The following is a 20,906-nucleotide window of genomic DNA, read 5'->3' on the forward strand; positions in this document are numbered from 1 at the left end:
ACTCACGCTTTGCATATATAATAAGCTGCGTTCACACGCTGAAATTTTAAGCTAGCGATCCTCTGTCATCACTTTTCCCTGGATCCAACCGTCTGAGGTCCAATCGGTCAGTTTTGAACGTGAGCAATGGCGGACCGTGAAATCCAAAACTTACACTAAAAGTAAACGGACTTTGGATAAAAATCAAAGCCCAAAATTTTGCCAGTCAGGTGTTAAGCAAACACACTTTCAAAATCTGAAGGAAAAAAGGAAGTGGTTTTTTTGATCACAGGGTCACTTTAAACATGACGTGCTTGAAACTGCTCAGGACTCGAATAGAAAAAAGAAAATTTGACTGCCTCGTGTGTGTCTTGATTTACGAAGTCTCTCCTATGATGTTTATCTATCTCGTTTCCAGAGCCCCTCTCTTTCTCTCGTCAGGGAACAGAAAAATTACAATACATACTTAATTGTCCACTCCCCATAGAGACCTGTCAGGGCCATTGAAACACAATTAACGAAGCGACAGAACACAACAACAACTGCTAAGAATCCCTCCCAACTGGCCGGAGGCAAACCAGTTGGATGCTGAGTTGAACTAGGGACTACCAGAATCAAATTCAACGAGTGATCAGAAAAGGTCTTGAACCCGGGATCTCCAGGTTTCAAGGCAAGCCCCCAAACCACTGGGCCGCACTGCCTGCGGTCAAAACCGGTCCACACGGTTATTGTAATGAACAGCGGGCTGAATCGTTGGATTAGCAGTCATGTAATTTTCATCGAAACAAATTAACATTACAGTTGCATAGTAATAAAGCTAAATTTATAGGCTATCAGTTTGACACCAACTTGGCCGTCTTCCCTTGTTCAGGGGCACAAATATGGCCGCGGTCATTTCACTTGTGGCCTGCTAACGTCAGTTCGATGAATACACCTTATTCCAAAATGGTTGCCATTTTAGTATTCTTTTGTTTCCATGCGATTTGGCCCGTATGGCCTCGTTCAAGGTTAAATATTCTTTTGAATTTTGCGTTTGAAAACGAGGCCATAAGGGCCAATTATATAACACAAACTCCGTTCGAAATATATGAGAAGACATCAGGTAGAATTCCGCTTATTTGTGCTTCGAATCACCTCTTAACGCTACAAAGGCCTGTCCCCAGCAGGGACAAATTGAAAATTAAAAATAACGTTATCTCATGGTGCCCCTGTATGAGCACATGGTCCCATGATCCTCCGCATCTTTTTCTACTGTGCTTCGAAACCACAAACAGGTAACTACAATTTACAGCATACTTTGTCGCTTTACTTTAGTTTCAGCTATAATCTGGACGCCCCCGAGGCGAGAGATTTCAAACTGAAGTGGAGTTTTTTCGATCGTAAAAAAAAATGCCTCGTCGAAAACGGTCACATCAATCGCCTTCGCCTTCTCGCCGTCATGAACGATCAGCGAGCAGGAGTCCGCCTAAAAGACGTAAAACTCCTGATCCTTCTCTGTAACGGACGGAAATACTTTGGCTTCGATTCTTTCTTCTCTTCAGCAAATCCAGACAGACATGGCGAAGACAAATACCCATCATCGAATCTCGCTTCAAGGAACCTCGAGGAATTTTCCCGCCATCTCACCCCAAACCAAATTTCTGTTTTGGTTGACTCTGATACTGAATTGAACTATGACTGTGTATCATCGCCTACTGAGCCCGAACACCAGGCTGTTAAGCACTCAAGGCTATTAAGCCATCATACACGGACACTAGGCCATCACACGAGGCAAATGCCTGTCGGTCTCTCGAACAGGCTCAACCAAGCGAAGTGGCCGACAACAACTCCACAACTTTGTTGTACGACACGGACTCTGCCCAATCTTCGTGGCAACCGCAAAAGGAATTATCAGCTTTCTCAGAGAAACAATTTCGCAGGAAACTCAGTTATGACCAGGTTTGCGAAATTCTTGATGCTTACAATATTCCATCAGTAGATTGCTTGAGTACTCCTACATTAGATCCTTCTATTGTAAATCAAATCAGCCCTCCCCAAAGTAAGAAACACGTGCAAGATCATAATAAGGAGATGGCTGTGGTCCAAGGGGCCTTCCTAAATTCAACAGGACCCCTCTGCTCCTTACATGATGCCCTAGCATCAGGACGCCAAGTCCCCATGGAGGACATTAAGAGCATAGTTGAGCAAACATTGTGCTTGATTGGTTCAACTAATCATCAAATGTCAGTTTTGCGAAGGAAGAAAGGTCTCGATAACATTAATAAAGAGGAAATTATTCTGGCTGAACAGCCACTCCCTAATGCCAAGTGTCTTCTTTTTGGAGAGACCTTCCCCTCCGTTCCTTCCAAACAAGCTGAACTCTCCCATTGTCTGGCCAAAAACGTATCAACTGTCTCAAAAGCTAGGCAACCCTTCCAGAAACCTATTTTTAATAAGGATAGAAATCGCCCCAAACCCTCGGGTGTCCTTACTAAGTACCAAGCAACCCGTTCAAAAAACTTTCGGCCCTCTGTCCTCACAAGGGACTCTCAAACCAAGACTCAACCAATTCTTAGATGGAAACATGTAATACAAAACAAATGTCGCCAGATCCATTCCAACCACACCCCATCAGCCCGCGAGGTGGCAAGCCTTGTCGGGACACCCCTCCACTACAGGTACGTTCAAATACAGCTTATAAAATCTCTCCAAGCCGCTCAATACAATTACGAGACCCTCATGACCCTCAACATCAATGCACAGACAGAATTACAATGGTGGAAACGGAATGTAGTAACTGTAAATGGGAGTCCAATCAACCCCCTTGCCACAGACTTGTACATAATGTCCGACGCGTCCAACTCGGGCAGGGGTGCATGCAGTAAGGGCTCAACCGCAAACGGGCGTTGGTCTCCCTTGGAAGCCGAAAGCCACATAAAGATTCTGAAACTAAAAGCTGCCTTTCTTGCCACCAAAGCCTTTCTCAAAGACCAGTCCAACATCTCTGTCTGCCTTCGCATGGACAACGCCACCTACATAAACAACAAAGGGGGAACCCGTTCCCCTCAGCTTGTCAGTCTAACTCTAGACCTATGGCAGTGGTGCATTCAAAGGTCAATTCTGATCACTGCTCAACATCTATATACCAGGCAAACTCAACACCCTGGCGGACAGAGAATCCAGAGAGTTTTCCGACTCCAGCGAATGGCAAATAGACTTTCAAATGATTCAGCCCTTCATCAGAGGGTGCACCATAGACCTGTGTTCCTCACGCCTAACCGCTCTTTTCCCACAATATGCATGCCAGCTGGAAACCAGACCCAGGCGCTACCTACATTGACGCGATGACCCTGGACTGGGTTCCTCTATAAGGGTACGCCTTTCCACCGTTCAGTCTGATTTCAGCAGTCCTGAGAAAGGTATTCCAGGACAAAGCGGATGTGGTCTTAGTGGCGCCAGTGTGGCAGGCACAGCCTTGGTGACCAGCCCCTCTGGCTCTCCTAACGGACAAGCCTGTAATGATCCCCAACTCCAAGCACCTCCTAAGAGACCCTGCTCTCCCTCAACGTGTACACCCGATGTACCCCAGGCTCCACCTAGCCGTTTATCACATATCAGGGAAAATCACCAAGCAGAAAGCTTTTCAGAGGACGTTACCAAAATAGTCCTGTCAGCAACTCTCCAATCCACACATAAAACCTACCAGTTATCCTGGGGAATATGGTGTCGCTGGTGTTGTAAACGGAAAGTTAATCCGACTTAAGCATCTCTGAGCGATGTCCTTCTGTTCCTGACTGATCGTTTTAATAATGCCGCTGCTTATCGGTCAGTTAATGTGGCTCGGTCGTCCATTTCATGGCCACCCTGTCGACCAAAATCCTGTAGTCGTTCAACTCTTGAGGGGAATGATTAATATGCGTCCCCCAAAGCCAAGATGGGATGTGCACCTGGTTACCAAGTATTTGGCCCACCTTGGATCAGCCAAGCTGCTGACATTAAAACTCGTATCCATCAAATTGGCTATGCTGTTTGCCCTTTCCTGTCCTGAGCGAGCCCCTTCTCCTTCGAACCTCGACCTTCGGTATTGCCGTGTAGCCCCAGAATGAGTTTCCTTCACTCTGACGACGGCTAGAAAACGCCGCTCCCTAGCCTCACAATAAGAGACTTTGCCCCGTTGACACTTTGCGTCATCATCTTAAGGCTGCTCGAGAAGTACGCCCCGTATTTCCATCGTCCAAGCAAGACCCTTTGTTCATTTCTTATATGTCAAGCCTCATAAACCGATCTCGTCACCCACTCTTAGCCGCTGGCTCCGCACGGGCTTGACAAATGCTGGTATCGATAAAGAAGTGTTTAAGGCGCACTCAGTTCGAGGTGCATCTACAACTGCAGTCATGAACAGCAACGTCCTACTTGAGGACATTATGAAGATAGCGGATTTGTGCCGCGTTAGTACCTTCCAAAATTTTTGTTACAAGCCCGTGTTTAAGTCCAATTATAAGCATGCCGTTTTTTCGTTTTGTTTGATTTTTTATTTTCACGTTGTCATACCCGACCCCTGCTTAGCACACTACGTGCCCAGGCGTTAAACTCTACCTGATGTCTTCTCATATATTTCGAACGGAGTTTGTGTTATATAATCCCAATTATGCTAGGGCCGCGAAGCCAGTATAAACCAAACGAAGTGAGAAATATAGGAGTCCCACCCCTCAAAAAATAATCTCTGCTTTCTCACACAGCGTTTAAAGGATGCAGAGGATTATGGGACCACGTGCTCATACAGGGGCACCATGGGATTACGTCATTTGTAATGTTTAAACTGTCCCTGCTAGGGACACGCATTTGTAGCGTTAAAAAGTGGTTCGAAGCTCAAATAAGCGCAATTCTACCTGATGTGTTCCGTCGCAAAGGGGAAAGAGTTTGATATGCATATGTTTCTCACTTCGTTTGTTTATATAATTTCAATTATTAAATTCTCAACCTGGGAAAATGCAATTCTCGTGCTCTGATTGGTTCACTCAATCTCGGTTATCAGCTCATATACCTTGGTTTGACCTTATATGGTAAATGATTGATCTAAGTGTTGCCAAGCTAAAAGTTTTTTTGCCGGAAACCGTAATTTCTCTCTGAAGAAAGCAAAAAAAAAGTTTTTCTGGACAGCTGGGTTAAATTCCGACGTTTAGAAGTACGCGAAAAGGTAAGAAATGTTTTTGTGACGAGCCTGCGTCTGTCTGACCACAAGGTGTTACACGACATCGCATCGGTTCTCATCAAGTTATTTTGATTTCGCTCGGATTTGCTCGCTTTTTTCGCTCGTATTTCGTACATTCTAAACTTTTGGAGTTTAAAGGAATTTAATAAAACAATTATTCCATTCGCGATTGTTGGATATGAGACTGGTTACAGCCAACTGGGCGCCATGCGCCTTGTTGGCTATTTACCATCTCATATCCAACGTGCGCTCATGAAATAATTGTTAATTATACTAGCAGGCCGCTTCGCGGGCCCTGGTATAATTGGGATTTACAGAGAAACAAGAGAATACTAAAATGGCGGCCATTTTGGAATGAGGTGGATGTAAGAAACTGGGTAGGGCTCACCCCAGTCCCTACGGGCGAATTTCGAATGTCCGTGCTCCGGCCCTCCTTCCCACGAAGGAAATGCACGCTCTATCGCAAGGACGAGCGTCGCCCTGCTACGACAAACCACTTGCAACTCATTTCGTCAACAATAAAATCAACACACGTATGATGTATCTTTCTTGATTACAAAATTTATGGCTTCGTGACTACGGATAATTTGAAAGAATAAATTAAATAGAGTGAAAGGTAACTTTGGATAAAAAGAATTTTACATATATAAATTTCTCCTTGCATAGAAACGCGCTTTGTACAATATTTTATAACCAGTTTTGCTGTGAGATAAAAACTATACAAGCCAATCTTCACTTAAACATCTGAAAGTTATAAAACCTCGGGTTTGTGAAATGACACAGTGCTATCTTGTTATTAAAATACGTTTTAAATAGCCAATACATCTCTTTCCTTGCAACACACACTTTCTTTTGCTGCGGAAAATGTGAGTTTTCTTCTTCTGTCATCTTGAATACACTAGCACAGGGAACAGGACAACGACTTAAATATTTCAATTGTAGCATTAAAAATTTCTCGTCGACATCACAATTCCAACATTGAAAGGTGAAATATGCACAAAGAAGAATTACACGCCGAACTTAGTCAAGGTAGCTTTTGTATCATAATGCAAACAATCTGTATCCTCAGTGAAGGTTATCTGTTGCCAGATCGTATCAGGTCAGTGGTTATGTTGCTCAGCATTCGTTTCGAGAGTTGTTGCATTTTCCTGGCGGCTCTGTTGGCTACGTCAAGTGACTGGTGGAGTCGATAGCTTTCGAGCTAAAATAGAAAAAAAAATAAAATTATGGTGATTTCAGTGAACGTGAAGCCTGGTTTTTACTAGCGACGCAAGCAAAAGCGCAAGCTTGAGAGCGATTATTTCAGCGTGAAAACGGGGTTGACGCAAAGCATAAGCACAAGTGCAAAGATCCTTTTCCTTGTGCTTGAGTTCGCTTGCGTCGTGTGAAAACGAAACACAGCATATGCACAAGGAAATTTGCTACATCAGGTCAATTAAAGCACTCGTTCCAGATTCCCCGCGTCTGAGCATTTGACTAAAAAATGGCGGATGCCGTAGTTGATTTTGATGCTTATGTAGAGGTTCGTTTTCACTAACGTAAGCTACTTATGCTTGTGCTTGCGTCGCTACAACAAGTTAAAAATTAGTGGAGACAATTCACCTTCTTGGAGCGTTATTGATTTACCTATTCTCTCCCACACTGCAGCCCCCGTCCCCCCGATATCAGTGTTGCTAGCAAAACAAAAAGTTGCTGAAATCTTAAATAGTTAACATTAAAAGGGGAAGGGGAAATTGGGGAAGGTTGTAACTGTAGATACGGCGCCTATTGGCAGCTAGAAAAGCTGTTTTTTGTATAGTGAAAACCAGGCTCAAAAGCCGGAAGGCACACCCCCTAAAACAAAAGTCAAAAGGACGAGCAAAGCCACATCGAATGTGCAAAGATTCAAGGCGCTTGATTCTCGTCATGATGGGAGAACTGGCAACTGAACAAGTACCAGATGGCTTGATATTTCAGATGGTAGATCAGTGCAGCGAAAGAATACAAGAACGTGGGTCCGATTCCTGTTCAAGCTTGGAGTTTTCAGGCTCCCTTTGCGATTACCATTCTTAGCAAGAATCGTCACAATCTGCAGCTAAAACTATTTGACTTTGTAATAGGCCATTTTACAGTTGTTTGCTCAGTGACCTTGCCTATCAATGCCTGCGAGGAGGCTGGTGACCTTGTATTGATACAGACCTCGCTGCTTTTATCATGTAAATTGTGCTGTAATTCTGAGTATTAGTCTACGTTAACATTAGAAACGCACAAAGGTATCTATCAAAGTAGGGTCACCGGCAGCCTCGCTTCCATTCTTAGCCCACGTAAACTAGCTACGAATACAAACCAAACGTGAGAGTATTTTCGTGCGCATAGCGCCTCGTGCTCATATACTTCCTATGCAGCATGATTGGCTCATTTAATATTTCCGCATATTTCGATTGGTTCATTACATAGAATAACTTTGGCTATGCGATAAGTGAAAACCACTCAATGAAAGGTTAGAGTTAAATAGGGGTAAAACACATAGGAATTTTTATTTTCCATACTTTAACTTCATTTAATATAGTCGCTCGGTACAACAGTAACTTCGCATATGAAACGTTTGTACGGAATGTCTAAAGGAAAAGTGTGGAATTCTATAATAACCCCAAAATATCAAAACAGCCTTGCAACTACATGTGGTCATTGGCATAGAACTCGCTGCATTGCAGGAGGACAAACAGAATACCTTTAACACTGAATTGAAAGCAAATTATATATAATTAAACTGAACTCTTACCTCATCCCCCTGAGATCCTCCCCAGTTGCTACGGTTGCCTGTGTTACTTCTAACTCTTGTATGCCTGTTACAAATAATGAGATGCTCATTAGGACCCAACGCGGTTCCGAGTGCCAAAAGAGACAGGAAAAGAGGGAAATATGAAAATCAATCGACGCAATTAACATAAAAAAATCGCTTCAAACGAGGATACAAAAAACACGTATGCTGGTATTGTACCTCCTAGGGGCAGGATACCCCTCGTCACTGTCAGATTCCTCGCTATCTGAAATGTCCCGATCCCGCCGGGACTTTGATTTCCTTCCGGGTATGTGATGGATATGGTGTACGGTAGATGTGTCGATTAACCCTCCGGAGTTTACTACAGGGACTCCTGGAGTTACCATAGTCGCTGTGGGAAGCACCGGGGATACGGTTGCTACTCCGGGGTATGTGTGAGTATGGTGATGAACGGGCGGTGAAACAACACTAAAAGCAAAAACAGATAAGGTTAAAGGACGCAAATTTGGAGCGAAGTGAGATGTAAAAGAAAAACGAAAATCAAAAAAGACACGTAAGTCGAGAGAGATGGCTCCCATGAAGGGGACTGAGTAGAGCAGTACCAAAAAATAAACTACCACAGAAAAGAATTGTCTTTATTTCTGGAAAACGACGACATCACATCAGTACAACCAGACTGCTGCTAACTTTCCGCCTCTGTGGTCTACTATCGAAATCTATCATTTCTATCGAAACAAAAAGCAAGCCCGAGAGATTGGTCTTCAAAGTTGGAGAGATTTAGCATCGCCACAAGTGAAATGGCAAACGGCAGGCTTCTGCTTGTAATTAAAGCTTTTTTTTAATTGCTTGATATCTGTACATTATATTAACACAACAGGCAAACTAATCCAACATATAAGTTCGATTTTTGCAAAAACGTAAATATTGGCCGGGGGTTTTCTGTCCGCAGCCTCAAATGCGATCTCACTATTGTCCTGTAGGTAAGCTCTCAATCACTCGTTTAAATAGTACTGATTTCACCGCAAAGTGCTGGTTAAATACGAACGAGAAGTGATCCTCGCGCGCACTTAGCTGACCAATTCAAGCAATCGTCTCTTACAGAACCTCAAAATTTCAGGAAGTGCAGGGTTACAGTTGCTTAAATTGTCCAGCTAATTGCGAGGATCACTTCTCTCAGAAAAATTCAGGTGCCTATAGAAGACTATTGCTTAAATTGCCCAGCTAAATGGCAGGATCATCACTCTCATTACTATGTCAAATGGTATTCCTTGGGCCAGTCTTGCAGTACGGCAATGTAACTTACTTGTGGTAGTAGGGAGCGTACGGCGTAGAGGCCGCCACTGGTGTAGATGGATGACGAACGAAAGTTGTTGTAACTTGGGGAATGTAAGATGTCTGTGTTTGGGTATTACGAAGACGACGGCGAGGAGAAGAGGTCCCTGTGGTAGCTTCAGGGGATCCTTGAACAGTTCCCGAGTAGCCAGGATAGAAATAACTTCCGTGACTATGCGACCCAGCATCTCCACAAAACGGGCACAAAAAGTGCATCAGAAAAACGTCGGGCGTTTGAGTGGCTGAAGGTGGCGGAACTGAAACCTGAGGTGCGGGTGAGGGAGGCGGAGGGGCCGGAACAGGAACAGGAGCAGGGACAGGGGAGGGCACAGGGGGTCTGTCGTTTTCCCTTTGTTTCAACTCCCCGATGTCCCTCGAGAGTCCCTCTATGCGATGCCGAAGATCATCGATCCAAGAGGTGCTCTTCTCATTTTCTCTACTCCGCGACATTTCATTGGCCAGAGCATCATATTTTTTCTGCAGATTGTCGTACATGTTAGCCATCTGCTGCTCAGTTCCTCGTCGAGCCATTTCTCGTTCGAGATCGTCGTGTCGTCGACGGAGGTCTTCGTACATTTGAGTCTGCATCCCACGAGAGTTTGCGTCTTGTTGTAGCTGGGCTCTCAAGTTTTGCAATTCATCTCTCAGCTTGTCGGCAGGATCTCTGTAAAAATTTAAACATGTAGACATTTAAGATCTAGTAAAGAAGACTTCGTCGCGACTGCACTTCCCGAAACAGGTCAAGAGATCTTACTAGCGCCAAGTGAACTTATTAGGGAGTTTAAGAAACGATGACGGCGACGGCGAGAACGCCACAAAACAATAACGTTATTGGTTAAAAAATAAATAAATAACGGTGATGCACACGCGGAACGTATTCTAGAACATATTCTTGCGATACTTTTCATGACAACGACGTGAAATAATCAAATTTGAAGTGTACACGACAACGTGAGCATGCATATGTCAACCTTCAATACTCTTTTCTTCCGGCAATCCGCAACCGTTTGTACCAATTTATATTCGCTAATTTTGTACGACGTAAACGAGGATGGAAAATCGCGAATGACTTACGATAGTGTAGAGTTATATTTTGAGATGGCGTTTCGACGATGTCACCGTCGCACACCTATACGTCCCTATTCTTTTTCACGTCCCTTGCATCGCGCGCTACCTAAGGACCTTGCGGACGACACAGAGAAGTTGCAAAAACACGCCGCGCAATGTGCATCATTTTATCCATCTCTTTCCTATAACCATGTGTTAGAAGCATCGGGTCTCTCAACATTGTACGATCGCTGCGAAGATATCGCCAACGGGCTTTTTTGACGAGATTTGCGCAAACGCAGAGCACACATTACATGCTATGGTAACCGAAGGGCATACACCAGCTTATTCCCTGAGGGCTACAAGAACTTTTGCACAGTCTAAGTGTAAGACCAACGCACCCAATGTCTCAGTTTTCTACACTAGAGCGTGATGTGCCTAGATACGTATTTAAAAAACATATTTGTAAAATTTGTACAGTTTTACAGCTTTTAATCTAAACAATTATATAGTTTTCTACTTTTCTACGTATCCATTATTTCATTCATCTCATTTCTTATCGTAATTCCGCTTACGGCTACAAGATAATAAGATAATGAAATAGCCAGCCAAGTGTATCTTAAACTGGTGGTCTATAAGCCGGTGGCAGGACGTTAAAAATCTTGCTTTGCTTTTAATCAGCAACGAAGCAATAGAGATAAATTTTGAACCATGCTTAAGAAAGTGAACTTACTAGGTTCGCTAAAAAATAATAATAATAACAAAATAAAACATACCAAACTCAAACAATTTAAACAAGCCTGAGAACAAATATTGCACACCTGATCGATCATTGGAAGGCTTAAAAAGATAATAATTTAAACTGGCTTTAACTTTTAAGTTTTCATAAAAACAATAAGAAACCAAACATACACACGCTTTAATAACCAAGCCACTCAACTGACCTACGATATCTTCTTTCATTGTCACTGTACCCACTACTGCTATCTTCGCCTCTTCTGGATCGCCTGCCAGACCGCAAAGAATCACGGTCACCAGGATAACTGCGCACGCTCTGTTTATCCATAGGTCGCTGGTCTGTTGGCAAAACAGTAAAATGGCGGTGAAATACAAATTTTCAGAAATGGTCGCCAGCTGGCGAATCATGCTTTATCCCATAACCAAGAATAACCACAAGACAATTCTTGTTTTTGAATCTTTAACATATGATTAAATCATTCGGAACTGATAGCTAGAACACACCTTTCTTTCGCCACTAAAGTAATGTCTAAATATTAGAAAAAAATCGGTTTCACACACCGTTAATTAATAGTACATGTTCTTCTCCATTCTTCGATGCTTCGATCACCGCGTTTACTACTAAACGGGATTGCGGCTATGTGCTTCCTCCAGGGAAAGCAATGAATCAGTTACAGGGATTACGTGACTTTTTGTGGGCGGAAGAGGAAGATTCAGCCAGAAGCTTAATTGAAAATTTATAAATCCACCGTCAGTAGGTTGGAGAACTTGTCATCTCAGTTAGAAAGCGGACACGTGCAAAATTGACTTCACAACGCGATTAATAAATGAAGATAAATATCGGTAGAAAAATATACTTTAAGAAACCAAGTTCCTCTGATTCTTGAGGTTACTGAAATTCTTTTTTATTTTATCGCGTTTGGATACTGGTACGAGCATTGTGGTCGTGTGGGGGCCTAGGCCAAGCAATTGAAGTAAGCCAGTTGTGTACCCCGCAAGCTGTAGGAGAATCAAGAACTACGTTTTGAAGAGGTGAAAAGCAAGGATAAAGTTTGCCTTGCTATGGAAAACACGGACTTAGAACGTTCTGCGTTCCGCTCCATTTCAAATAACCGAACAGAAAACCATCACCAAACTAAAGACGTAAAAGTTGAAAACAACGGTGGCTTCAGAGGTCTTTCTCGTGCTGTTTCTTTCTTGCTATTTAATTATGACTTTCCTTCCTTTTTATGTATGTTATCATAAGTCTGTTGGCGCCTAAAGTATATGATCCGGTAACAAAATTTTTTCCGTAAGTCGCCCCCTGGCTCCTGAGCAAAAAAGTTAATTTCGACAGGAGCCCATCCTGGAGCGTGCACCTTCCATACAGCGTCTGTGAAACGGCGTTTCACAAGTAGGTTTATTTTTAGACTAGCCCTTCCCGCGAATTAGGTCAAAAAACAAAGCCAGTTACGGTTCGGTGACGCTATAACGTCGGCTTTATTTCTTGTAATTGGTCATCGGGCTCCTGTGGGAGTCTCATTAGCGGGAAATTCAATCTAAAAATAACCTTACTTGTGAAAACGCCGTTGCACAAGTATAGTTAAGTTGCACGCTCCGGGTGATGGGCTCCTGATTTCGAGCCCTGCTAGATACGTTAGTTCTTCGAAAATACATCGGTCAAAACGAGTCAAGTTCTTCGTTCCATTCAAGGTTGTCAAAAGAAAATTGGACATTTAAATCGAAAACGTATAAAGTACTTTGAATGGCGACCACTTGAAGATCTCAGATGCGCGGTATACTTCATACCATAGTCTACAGCTCATCAATGGGACATCAATTGATAAATTGTAGATTCCTTGCAATAAAACTAAACTGTCAAGGAATGCTCCTGTCTTTCCGAACAATTTTCGACTTGTGTGACTTACATTTCGACTTGAAAGCTTGAAACACGGTGACTAAATAGAGCTTATTTCGAAAACTAAGATTATAGTTTAACTAACTGCACGAGATACTAGGTCGATAGAACTCGAAAGAGAGAAAATTTAACGGCACATGACCCTAGGTTGCTTGAATGCCGACATATATCATAACCTGAAAGATACGCTATGTTTAATTAATATCCAAATGTAAACTCTCAAGACCGGAATATTATAAAAGACTCCTGCATAAAAGCATTAACCTCAAAGGAAACATACCCTCACGGATAAAAAACATATCCACTTGAAAACGTACCGGTAATATGGAAGGAAAGGATTCCCGCAAACAAATGCCGCGAATTAAAATCCACTTGTGAGAATTCTTATAGTTGCATTGAATCGTTTTTGATTGGTTAAATAGGTAACAAATACAGTAAATTATATACCTAAAAACAAAAACCAGTGTCTTCCTCGACCAGTCTCTAAATATGGGGAAGTTCCTAAATGGATTGAACAACGGTCAGAAGGTTATTGGACTAAAAAAAATCAGCACTGCACGAAAACAAGCACAATACCGTAATATTTGATGAAGCTACTACAAAGCATCTAAAATTCTAGGCGCCACATTTGAGAATCAAAACTCTGGTTGACCAAAATGCAAAGCTCCGCTGTCTCCACACGGTTCACAAAAGTGATGAAATCACACAAGTCTCTCAATGACCAATTGCTGGATAGAATTAGTGGGTACAACACCTGTCACCTTGAGAATTATTTCTTCAATTAATACGCTGTTATAAGTAAACAGATCCAACGGCGAAAACAACACATAATAACGAAAACTGACCGCAACAACGCACGCTATAACTTATTCATCAGGGTATATTTTCCGTTATTGTAAAATAAGTAAATTCGGCGCACCGATATCTTGGCGCTTTTCGTACACTCATTCCAAGAATGTTTTAAATTATTTTTTAATTAACTTTTCCTTTTTGTCTTTCGATATTGAAAGTATTATAAGCCCGAAAATGAACAAATTGCCCACCTTTAATGCACGAAATTAGCAATTTTTCACCATTACTATAAACCAAACAATTGTTTGATTAATTCAATGACCAAAACAACTCATTCTCTGTAAACTTAAAATGCACTTGTTTGTGCGTAATTCGTTCTTAGCGTCTCGTACATAGTATCTTTTATCATACACGAGTCAAGCCAAGACGAAACAAATGCTTTTTAAATTTATACAAAAAACACGTTTTATCACCAAGCGCACAAAGGGTTCAAAACTTTCAATGGTTCTCTGTCGAATGAAAACGCTTGAGATGTGTACTAGTATTAGGTAAAATGTTTTTCGTAACGTTGATTTTGGATATATAGTGTGAATGTAACTTGAAAAGTAAAAAGCTTGTAGACTTTCCAGAGTACACGAGGGTTCTCTTCGGAACTCTGGTTTCGTTTCCCCTTCTCTTGAAAAACAAAACCAAAGTTGAATTTAATCTTCTTCAACTTTATGAGACTTGATTGGATTTACGGTCTTCCCAATCAGTAGAGTTCTGGGCTTGAGACTTACGTTAATTAGACCTACCAGTCTCATTTTTGGTTTTCTACCGCGGTTAGAAAGACATTACAACTAAAACAAAAGAACATCAGGCCACAATTTATGAAGTGTACATAGTATGCAGTAATTTAATCTTTGCTCCAAAACCAAATCTAAGCGACTTGTTTTGCTGGCGAAACCTAATCACGACGCTAGAAAGACATGACAACTCTAAAGTGCTGCACACTGTGTCCAACAACAAATCAACCAGATCAATGGGGACATTTCTTTCGAACAAAATCAACTGGCAATATTTGGTCAAGAGAGGTGGATGCCCTAATTACAAGTCGATCTTGGGAGGGTACTGAAATAAACTGGGCATGTTATCTGATGTAAAAGCAAAAAACCAATAAATCCCATTTTTAATCAACTCGCGCAAGATTTCTTACCAGTGTTTTTTAGTGCATTAGCTGGTCCCTCGTGACGTGGAGTTCTTGGCCCACGATCTGCAACTCTACTTTGTCCTGATCTGTCCCCAACACCGTCGTCATTCAAGCTCGGAGTTGATGCGTTCCGTCGTGAAGTGTCGTCAAGTCTTCGGGTATCCTCGTTCTCCGATCTGGGTGTAGGCTGGGTTTGAGTGTGCCGATGACTTTTCCGATCCCGCTGGGATGACGGGGTGCGTATCTGAGGTTTCGTATGCGTTATTTCAAGAGCACGATCTTCTTCGCTTTCAGACAATGACTGCAAAGAAGATCTCCGGCGTCTAAGATCTCTACTCCTCGGCACTAACTTTGGCATGATTTTGGGCATTGTCGAACGAAGTCTATCATCTTCAGTTTCTGTAGCGGATTGCTCCAGCAGTGTAGCGTTCCGCAGTTTATTCTCGCGGTTAAATGTTAACGGAATATCGGGCGACTCGTTTCCTCGGGAAATTCGACTTCCCTCCGAGCCAAAGAATCCGCTATCGAAGCCTCTTTCGGATTCCATAGTTGGGTTCCGGCGTTTGCCTCCTCGATGACTGTCTCTCGGTCTTGCAGATCCATCTGGAAGAAACAGGGGTGTTGAAACACGACTGTCACCTGAAACACTCGCTCTCAGAGGACGGCCATGAGAAACCCGTGAATGCTTAGGCACACTGTCCCCATTGCACAGTCCATTCAAGTCTCGGGAGGGATCGTAACTATTGCTTCTGTTTCGCGCGTTTTTAGACACATGCGAATCACGCGGTAAACTACGGTTGCTTGGAGCACGATCACGAGGTAGGAATGTTTCATCGGGTACGCTTGCAATTTCAGCGTCACGCAAGCTATCGTGATCAGATAGGGACCGCGGTGGACGGGTTGCTTTAGCGTTCGTACGAGAAGGTTTGCTTTTGACTTCACTGGAACGACTATCCTGATATCGTGGAGCTGACGGCGATCCCGTCACATCATGACGCAACGGGCTGGAGGATGCCCTTGGAGATTTTACATTTCCAGGGGAGGTCTGAGGCGACGGTAAACTGGAAGACAACAAATCGTTGTCGCCATCGTCTTCAGGTGGAGGGGGTGAGTCTAGGTCCAATGTGGTAGCACCACTTCGGTGACTGTTGCTTCGTGACCGCTGACCTACGGTTGAGGTAACCGACAAGCGACGAGGGCTGTGAACACAAAATACATCTCTGTCAACTTAAAACGTAATGCTTTGACTCTACAGCCTACCTGTCGTTTCTTTTGCCATGCACATCTTTCATTCGCCCGGATTCTAACGGATTTAAATTTAGTCAAGGTAAACTCTGCCTATCATGGACAATTCAAAAGACTTGAGATCTGAGCGAGAGCAGAGCAAAGAAAGAAGAGAAAATATTCACTTGCCTTGTATGCTCAGCTAATTTCTATGGATTTACATAACATCGCGCTTACAAATACAACACCTGTGCCCATTCCGCTATCTTGAAGCATATTAGAAAGTTTGCAAATTACAATATCCTACAACTTTTTTTTTTTAACTGAAACCAATTGCTTGGAGGTACAAAGCAATTCACTAGTACCTTGTAACAGAAAGGGAACCCCTTCTCGACCCATCGTGTGCCCCTTGACTGTTGGCAAAGTACTGACTGGCCAGGGGCTCAGATAGGGGATCTTGAATAACACTCATTGATTCAGACGCGAAGTACCCAGACTCTTGAAGGTCCAAGGGTTCGGCATGCTCTCCAAGCCCCTACAACCAAAACAGTGCCAATGATTGAATAACTCAATAACTTTCACTTCCGAAGAAATAGTATCACGGGTATTCCGGTTTTTGATAGAACCTGATGACGAAAATTCAGCTGGCAGATAATTTAATCCGACCGCTTTCGTTGACTATTTGAAGACTGAGTCCAAATCTAAATATAATCTTTAAACCTAATGTCCTTAAACTGAAGTCCATGCTGTACCTATTTCCTTCTTATGTTAAATTTCCAAATACATATGATGCACTAAATAAAATGACTCCATTCTGAGTGAACAATACAACTGCAACATAGTCACTTTCTACTCTGTTGTCTCCCAATATGTTGCTCCCACAACCAAGCGCACAAAAATATATGCTGCAAGATCAACCCGAAAATGAAAAATACCAGCAAAATCTTAATAAGTAATCTGAGAGTAGGTAGATAGGGCCAAAAAGAAGGATAAATATAACATAAAAAAGGGCCAAAAATATTATACAAACAAGAAAATTCCGATCTGGATGTATGATTCCCGTAGATGAATGAAAGTTCTTTATAACTGAACACATGCAGTTTATTTCCTCGAGAAAGTTTTGTTGCGGCCAGCTATTGCTTTTATTCACATTATACAGAGTAAATAATAAAAAAAATATACTGCGATCTTCTTTTACTATAAGGACTGAGTTAACCCATTCCCTCATAAAATTTAGACAACGATTTTTACTCTAGCTGACGACAGGCAATTTTACTCGTAGGGGATTACGATATTCGTGATGTTTTGGACGTTCTCGAACTGGACTTGCCTTTAATAATTTTAAGAACTTTAAAAGCCTATTATTTGATTTCGAGGTCGTGTGATTTCCTGAAACGACTGTTGCGCGAAGGTATCTTCCATTTTCGAGGAATTTTGATATTGGAAATTTGGAACATGTTCACAAAACGTGCCTTATAATACTAACTGCATGCGGTGATAAGAGACTGAATAAACAGATGAGCAACACATCAATTCAAAAAGGACAAAAATAACCACAGGTACCACAATATAAGTATTCACAAATATGATAAGCGCCGTCGGACATTTTGTTATTAATTCGCCAACTAAAGCGATTCTATCATTATTCGCCTTCTTAAGTCGCCTTCGGTTTTCGATATAAATATCAATACTTCTACCGCTGTTCGGTTCAACAGAAATGTGTAGCTTTCACCGAATATTGTCTAACGTGAACGCTTTGGGTTTCCTGTGCTAATAACAACAACACATTACCAATGAATAAAAGTTACTACCGCACATTTGTTAATTACGCAGATAGGTAACACGACAATTAAACACGAAATAATGCTCACATGCTGAACGGAGCTCCATCTCCTGTTTAGGACCTCATATGAGGCAAAAAATAAACAAGAGCTGGAAAGCTAAAGGACGCCGAATCCTCACAATATGGCATAGGTCACGACTCCTTACCGAACGTCGCCATCTGCCGTCCAGAAACACCAAATAAAACTCGTCTATGGACCCGTCATTTCCAAAACAATTCATACTGAATAACGCCTCTTCAGTTAGAACGATATCTTGCGGAATGTTCCAATAGAGGGCTCTCAAGGAGCAACCTTCTCGAATCCAAGACTGTCGACGAAACGTTTGGTCATCGCGCGTTCTTCCTTCACATATTGCTCTCGGCTCGGCTTCAATGTTGGACCGCGTTGGTAATTTTTAACACGAAAATGTCAAAATGAGCAAGCAACACATTAAAATACACAAAAGACGTATTGGCCTAGCTCGCAGATCGTCGCTGATTAAATTGTAGAAATAACAATTTGAATAAATGTGGTTTACATAATTCGGCAAAAAGTTTATGTGAAACCGCTATCGACTCATTGGTGATGATAGAGCGATGGTTTGTTAATTGTTTGATGTATCGTTGCCAAAACTTAAGATGTTTCACAAATTCCGCTCAAATTTCCTCAGTAACCAATATAGATCATCGTTTCTAACAACGCAATACACAGAATAGCAACAACGAGCAGAAATAAATGCACATTAATAGGCGTTTCATTGGTCATTCACGAAACTCTTAAAATCAATTAAACAATAAATTAAAAACGGTGTGAAAACAATATGTTCAATAGAAAGTGTTGTACCATTGTCTTAAATTTGGATTATTTCAAATCTAAATATGCAAAGAAGGCTATTTGGATTCCTTAATTGGATGAGATTAATGCCACAGTGAACCGTTTCAATTTGCCTTCATTCCAAGGGAAACACGACTGTCTATTTTTAGACGATGTTATTTTACCTCTTTGTTGTCGAGATCGCCTTCGCTGTCTGGAAGAGGGCCTGTAAACAAGTAAAGCGCAGTATTAGATGGCAAAGTTTCAATTTTAAAAGAACAAAAAAGAGATTGCCATTACTTTAAGGTTAACAATAGAATGTCACCCAGACAACGATCGTCACTTTCAACAATTTTCTAATCAGTATCAACGGTGTAATGACCCCTACGGAAAAGAGCAGTTTACATATTACAAAGGTTGGATCGTTTCAATATACCTAACGAAAATCTCCTTGCATATAGATCTCCTTCATCGGAATTCAAGTCGAAATCTTCGGCTTCTTCAGAGCTGTATCCCTCTCTGCAGGCCAAACAAGAAAAAGGACGGTAATTTAAAACCCCTTTGTGTATGTTAAAAGTGATAAGACAGCAAAAATCTGCACTTCGAAAACAAGGGACGGCAAAAAGAAGGCTGCAGGAAAATGCTGGTTTATCTACAATCCAACGAGAGATTTGAAAAACGAGCGCTGGAAATACAAACTACACGAATCAGGCCAGGGTTTACAGAGCGAGACAATGGTATATGTGAGGACTCTTTGGAAAAGCTAATAGTACCTCGTTGAGTTAAGACATCACTTGGTGAATAATGACGGCTACTCTGGAGCATTATTCAGTCTTCCTGCAGCTTCAGGTAACCAGTTTAATTTAAAATATATAAAAAAAAAACTCCTAAAAATGCAAATAACCTCTACACTCTTCTTTTTGAGAGTTTCGTATTAAAGCGTACAGTTGCTGCCGAAGCCATGTGGAATACCAGCTCTTACTAATACCTGATAACTATTGAGATCATTGAGTTTAATGTGAGCTTTTAACGCTGGAAGTGTATAATGTGAAACCCTGTTGTGTTTTACCTGATAAACTAATAGAATCATGACGACTTTTGATTTAAAAGCACTTTCTCACATTTCGCAGCCGTAATTTTTTTTCAGGAGATGGTAGAGCCTTTATACAATTCGTTTCTACGAACATCTATTCGCTATGATTTTCATTGCAATATACGCAAATAGCACAAATGACAGCAACTTTGTACCAGACCTGTGCGCCATCGCAGAATATAAAGTAAAATACCCATTAACAAAATCGATAATTATTTAGAGAAAGCGCACTAGTACATCTATGTTCAAACTGACAATCTTAACCCCCAACAAACCACGAAATAATCTCACAAAAAAATAGGTTTGGAAAACATACATTGTGAAAACGAACGTTTATACGGAAACAACATCCACAGCCTATTTTGGTAAGTTACATGTACTACAAACAAGGATGAGGACACTTTGAAACTAAAAGATGAAAGCGCAACACGGTAAAAAACAAAACAAAGCGAGTGGAGTAAAGCTTGGCTTTTCGATCACTATAAAAAACCCTCTCATTGCATGGAAGGAGGTACGGCATAAAAAGACGACAGGATTCAATACAAATATTGCACTTCCCATGACTAACTTTTTTTCTTTACAATACAATGCAATCAGAAAACATAAAAAGAAAATATTACATTGTCGACGCCCAGCGTAAAATCCTTGCGATCTCTTGATCCTCGCTGTTCCCGCATTCCGAAAAGGTTTTTGCCGCCATGCGTGATTCACGAAATGATCATAATCGAGGCACGGATATCTTTAAAATAACATCCTTAATGAGCAGCAACGATCAAAACACCGAATCGGTAAATTAACATATGTTATATTGACTTGTCTACCTGTCGCTAAGGGACACCTGCCCGGAAAACAACATGGTTATTTACCTTTGCATGAGCTTGGTTTTATTTTCACGGACCTAACCTCTGGTTTGATAGTTTGTACGTGAAATTTTGGTACGTTGTCAAAAAAATGAACTTACATTTCTCTCAAAAGGGCTAAAGGAATTAAGCTGTACGAAAATAAGGAAATTGATGCAAAAAAAAAA

The 20,906-nt window shown here is 41.7% G+C and overlaps 2 protein-coding genes across 2 annotated transcripts in view; both read right to left on the reverse strand.

Annotated features, from left to right (window-relative positions):
• LOC138018928 (large ribosomal subunit protein eL28-like) overlaps positions 1 to 20,906 on the reverse strand; it is a 169,706-nt gene that overhangs the window by 19,476 nt on the left and 129,324 nt on the right. The gene's annotated exons all lie outside the window — the stretch shown is intronic.
• The window catches only part of LOC138018710 (protein split ends-like), a 29,100-nt gene continuing 13,905 nt past the window's right edge, over positions 5,712 to 20,906 (reverse strand). The window contains exons 6-14 of the mRNA XM_068865396.1: positions 19,223 to 19,305; positions 18,972 to 19,012; positions 16,516 to 16,685; positions 14,933 to 16,125; positions 11,255 to 11,387; positions 9,235 to 9,927; positions 8,151 to 8,399; positions 7,932 to 7,995; positions 5,712 to 6,371 (exon numbers count right to left, since the gene is read on the reverse strand). Of these exons, the coding sequence (XP_068721497.1) occupies positions 6,246 to 6,371; positions 7,932 to 7,995; positions 8,151 to 8,399; positions 9,235 to 9,927; positions 11,255 to 11,387; positions 14,933 to 16,125; positions 16,516 to 16,685; positions 18,972 to 19,012; positions 19,223 to 19,305 (2,752 nt within the window). The 3' untranslated portion in view covers positions 5,712 to 6,245. The remainder of the gene's footprint in view (positions 6,372 to 7,931; positions 7,996 to 8,150; positions 8,400 to 9,234; positions 9,928 to 11,254; positions 11,388 to 14,932; positions 16,126 to 16,515; positions 16,686 to 18,971; positions 19,013 to 19,222; positions 19,306 to 20,906) is intronic.

Source organism: Montipora capricornis, chromosome 2 (assembly GCF_036669925.1).
Source record: "Montipora capricornis isolate CH-2021 chromosome 2, ASM3666992v2, whole genome shotgun sequence".
NCBI classification, from domain to species: Eukaryota; Metazoa; Cnidaria; class Anthozoa; order Scleractinia; family Acroporidae; genus Montipora; species Montipora capricornis.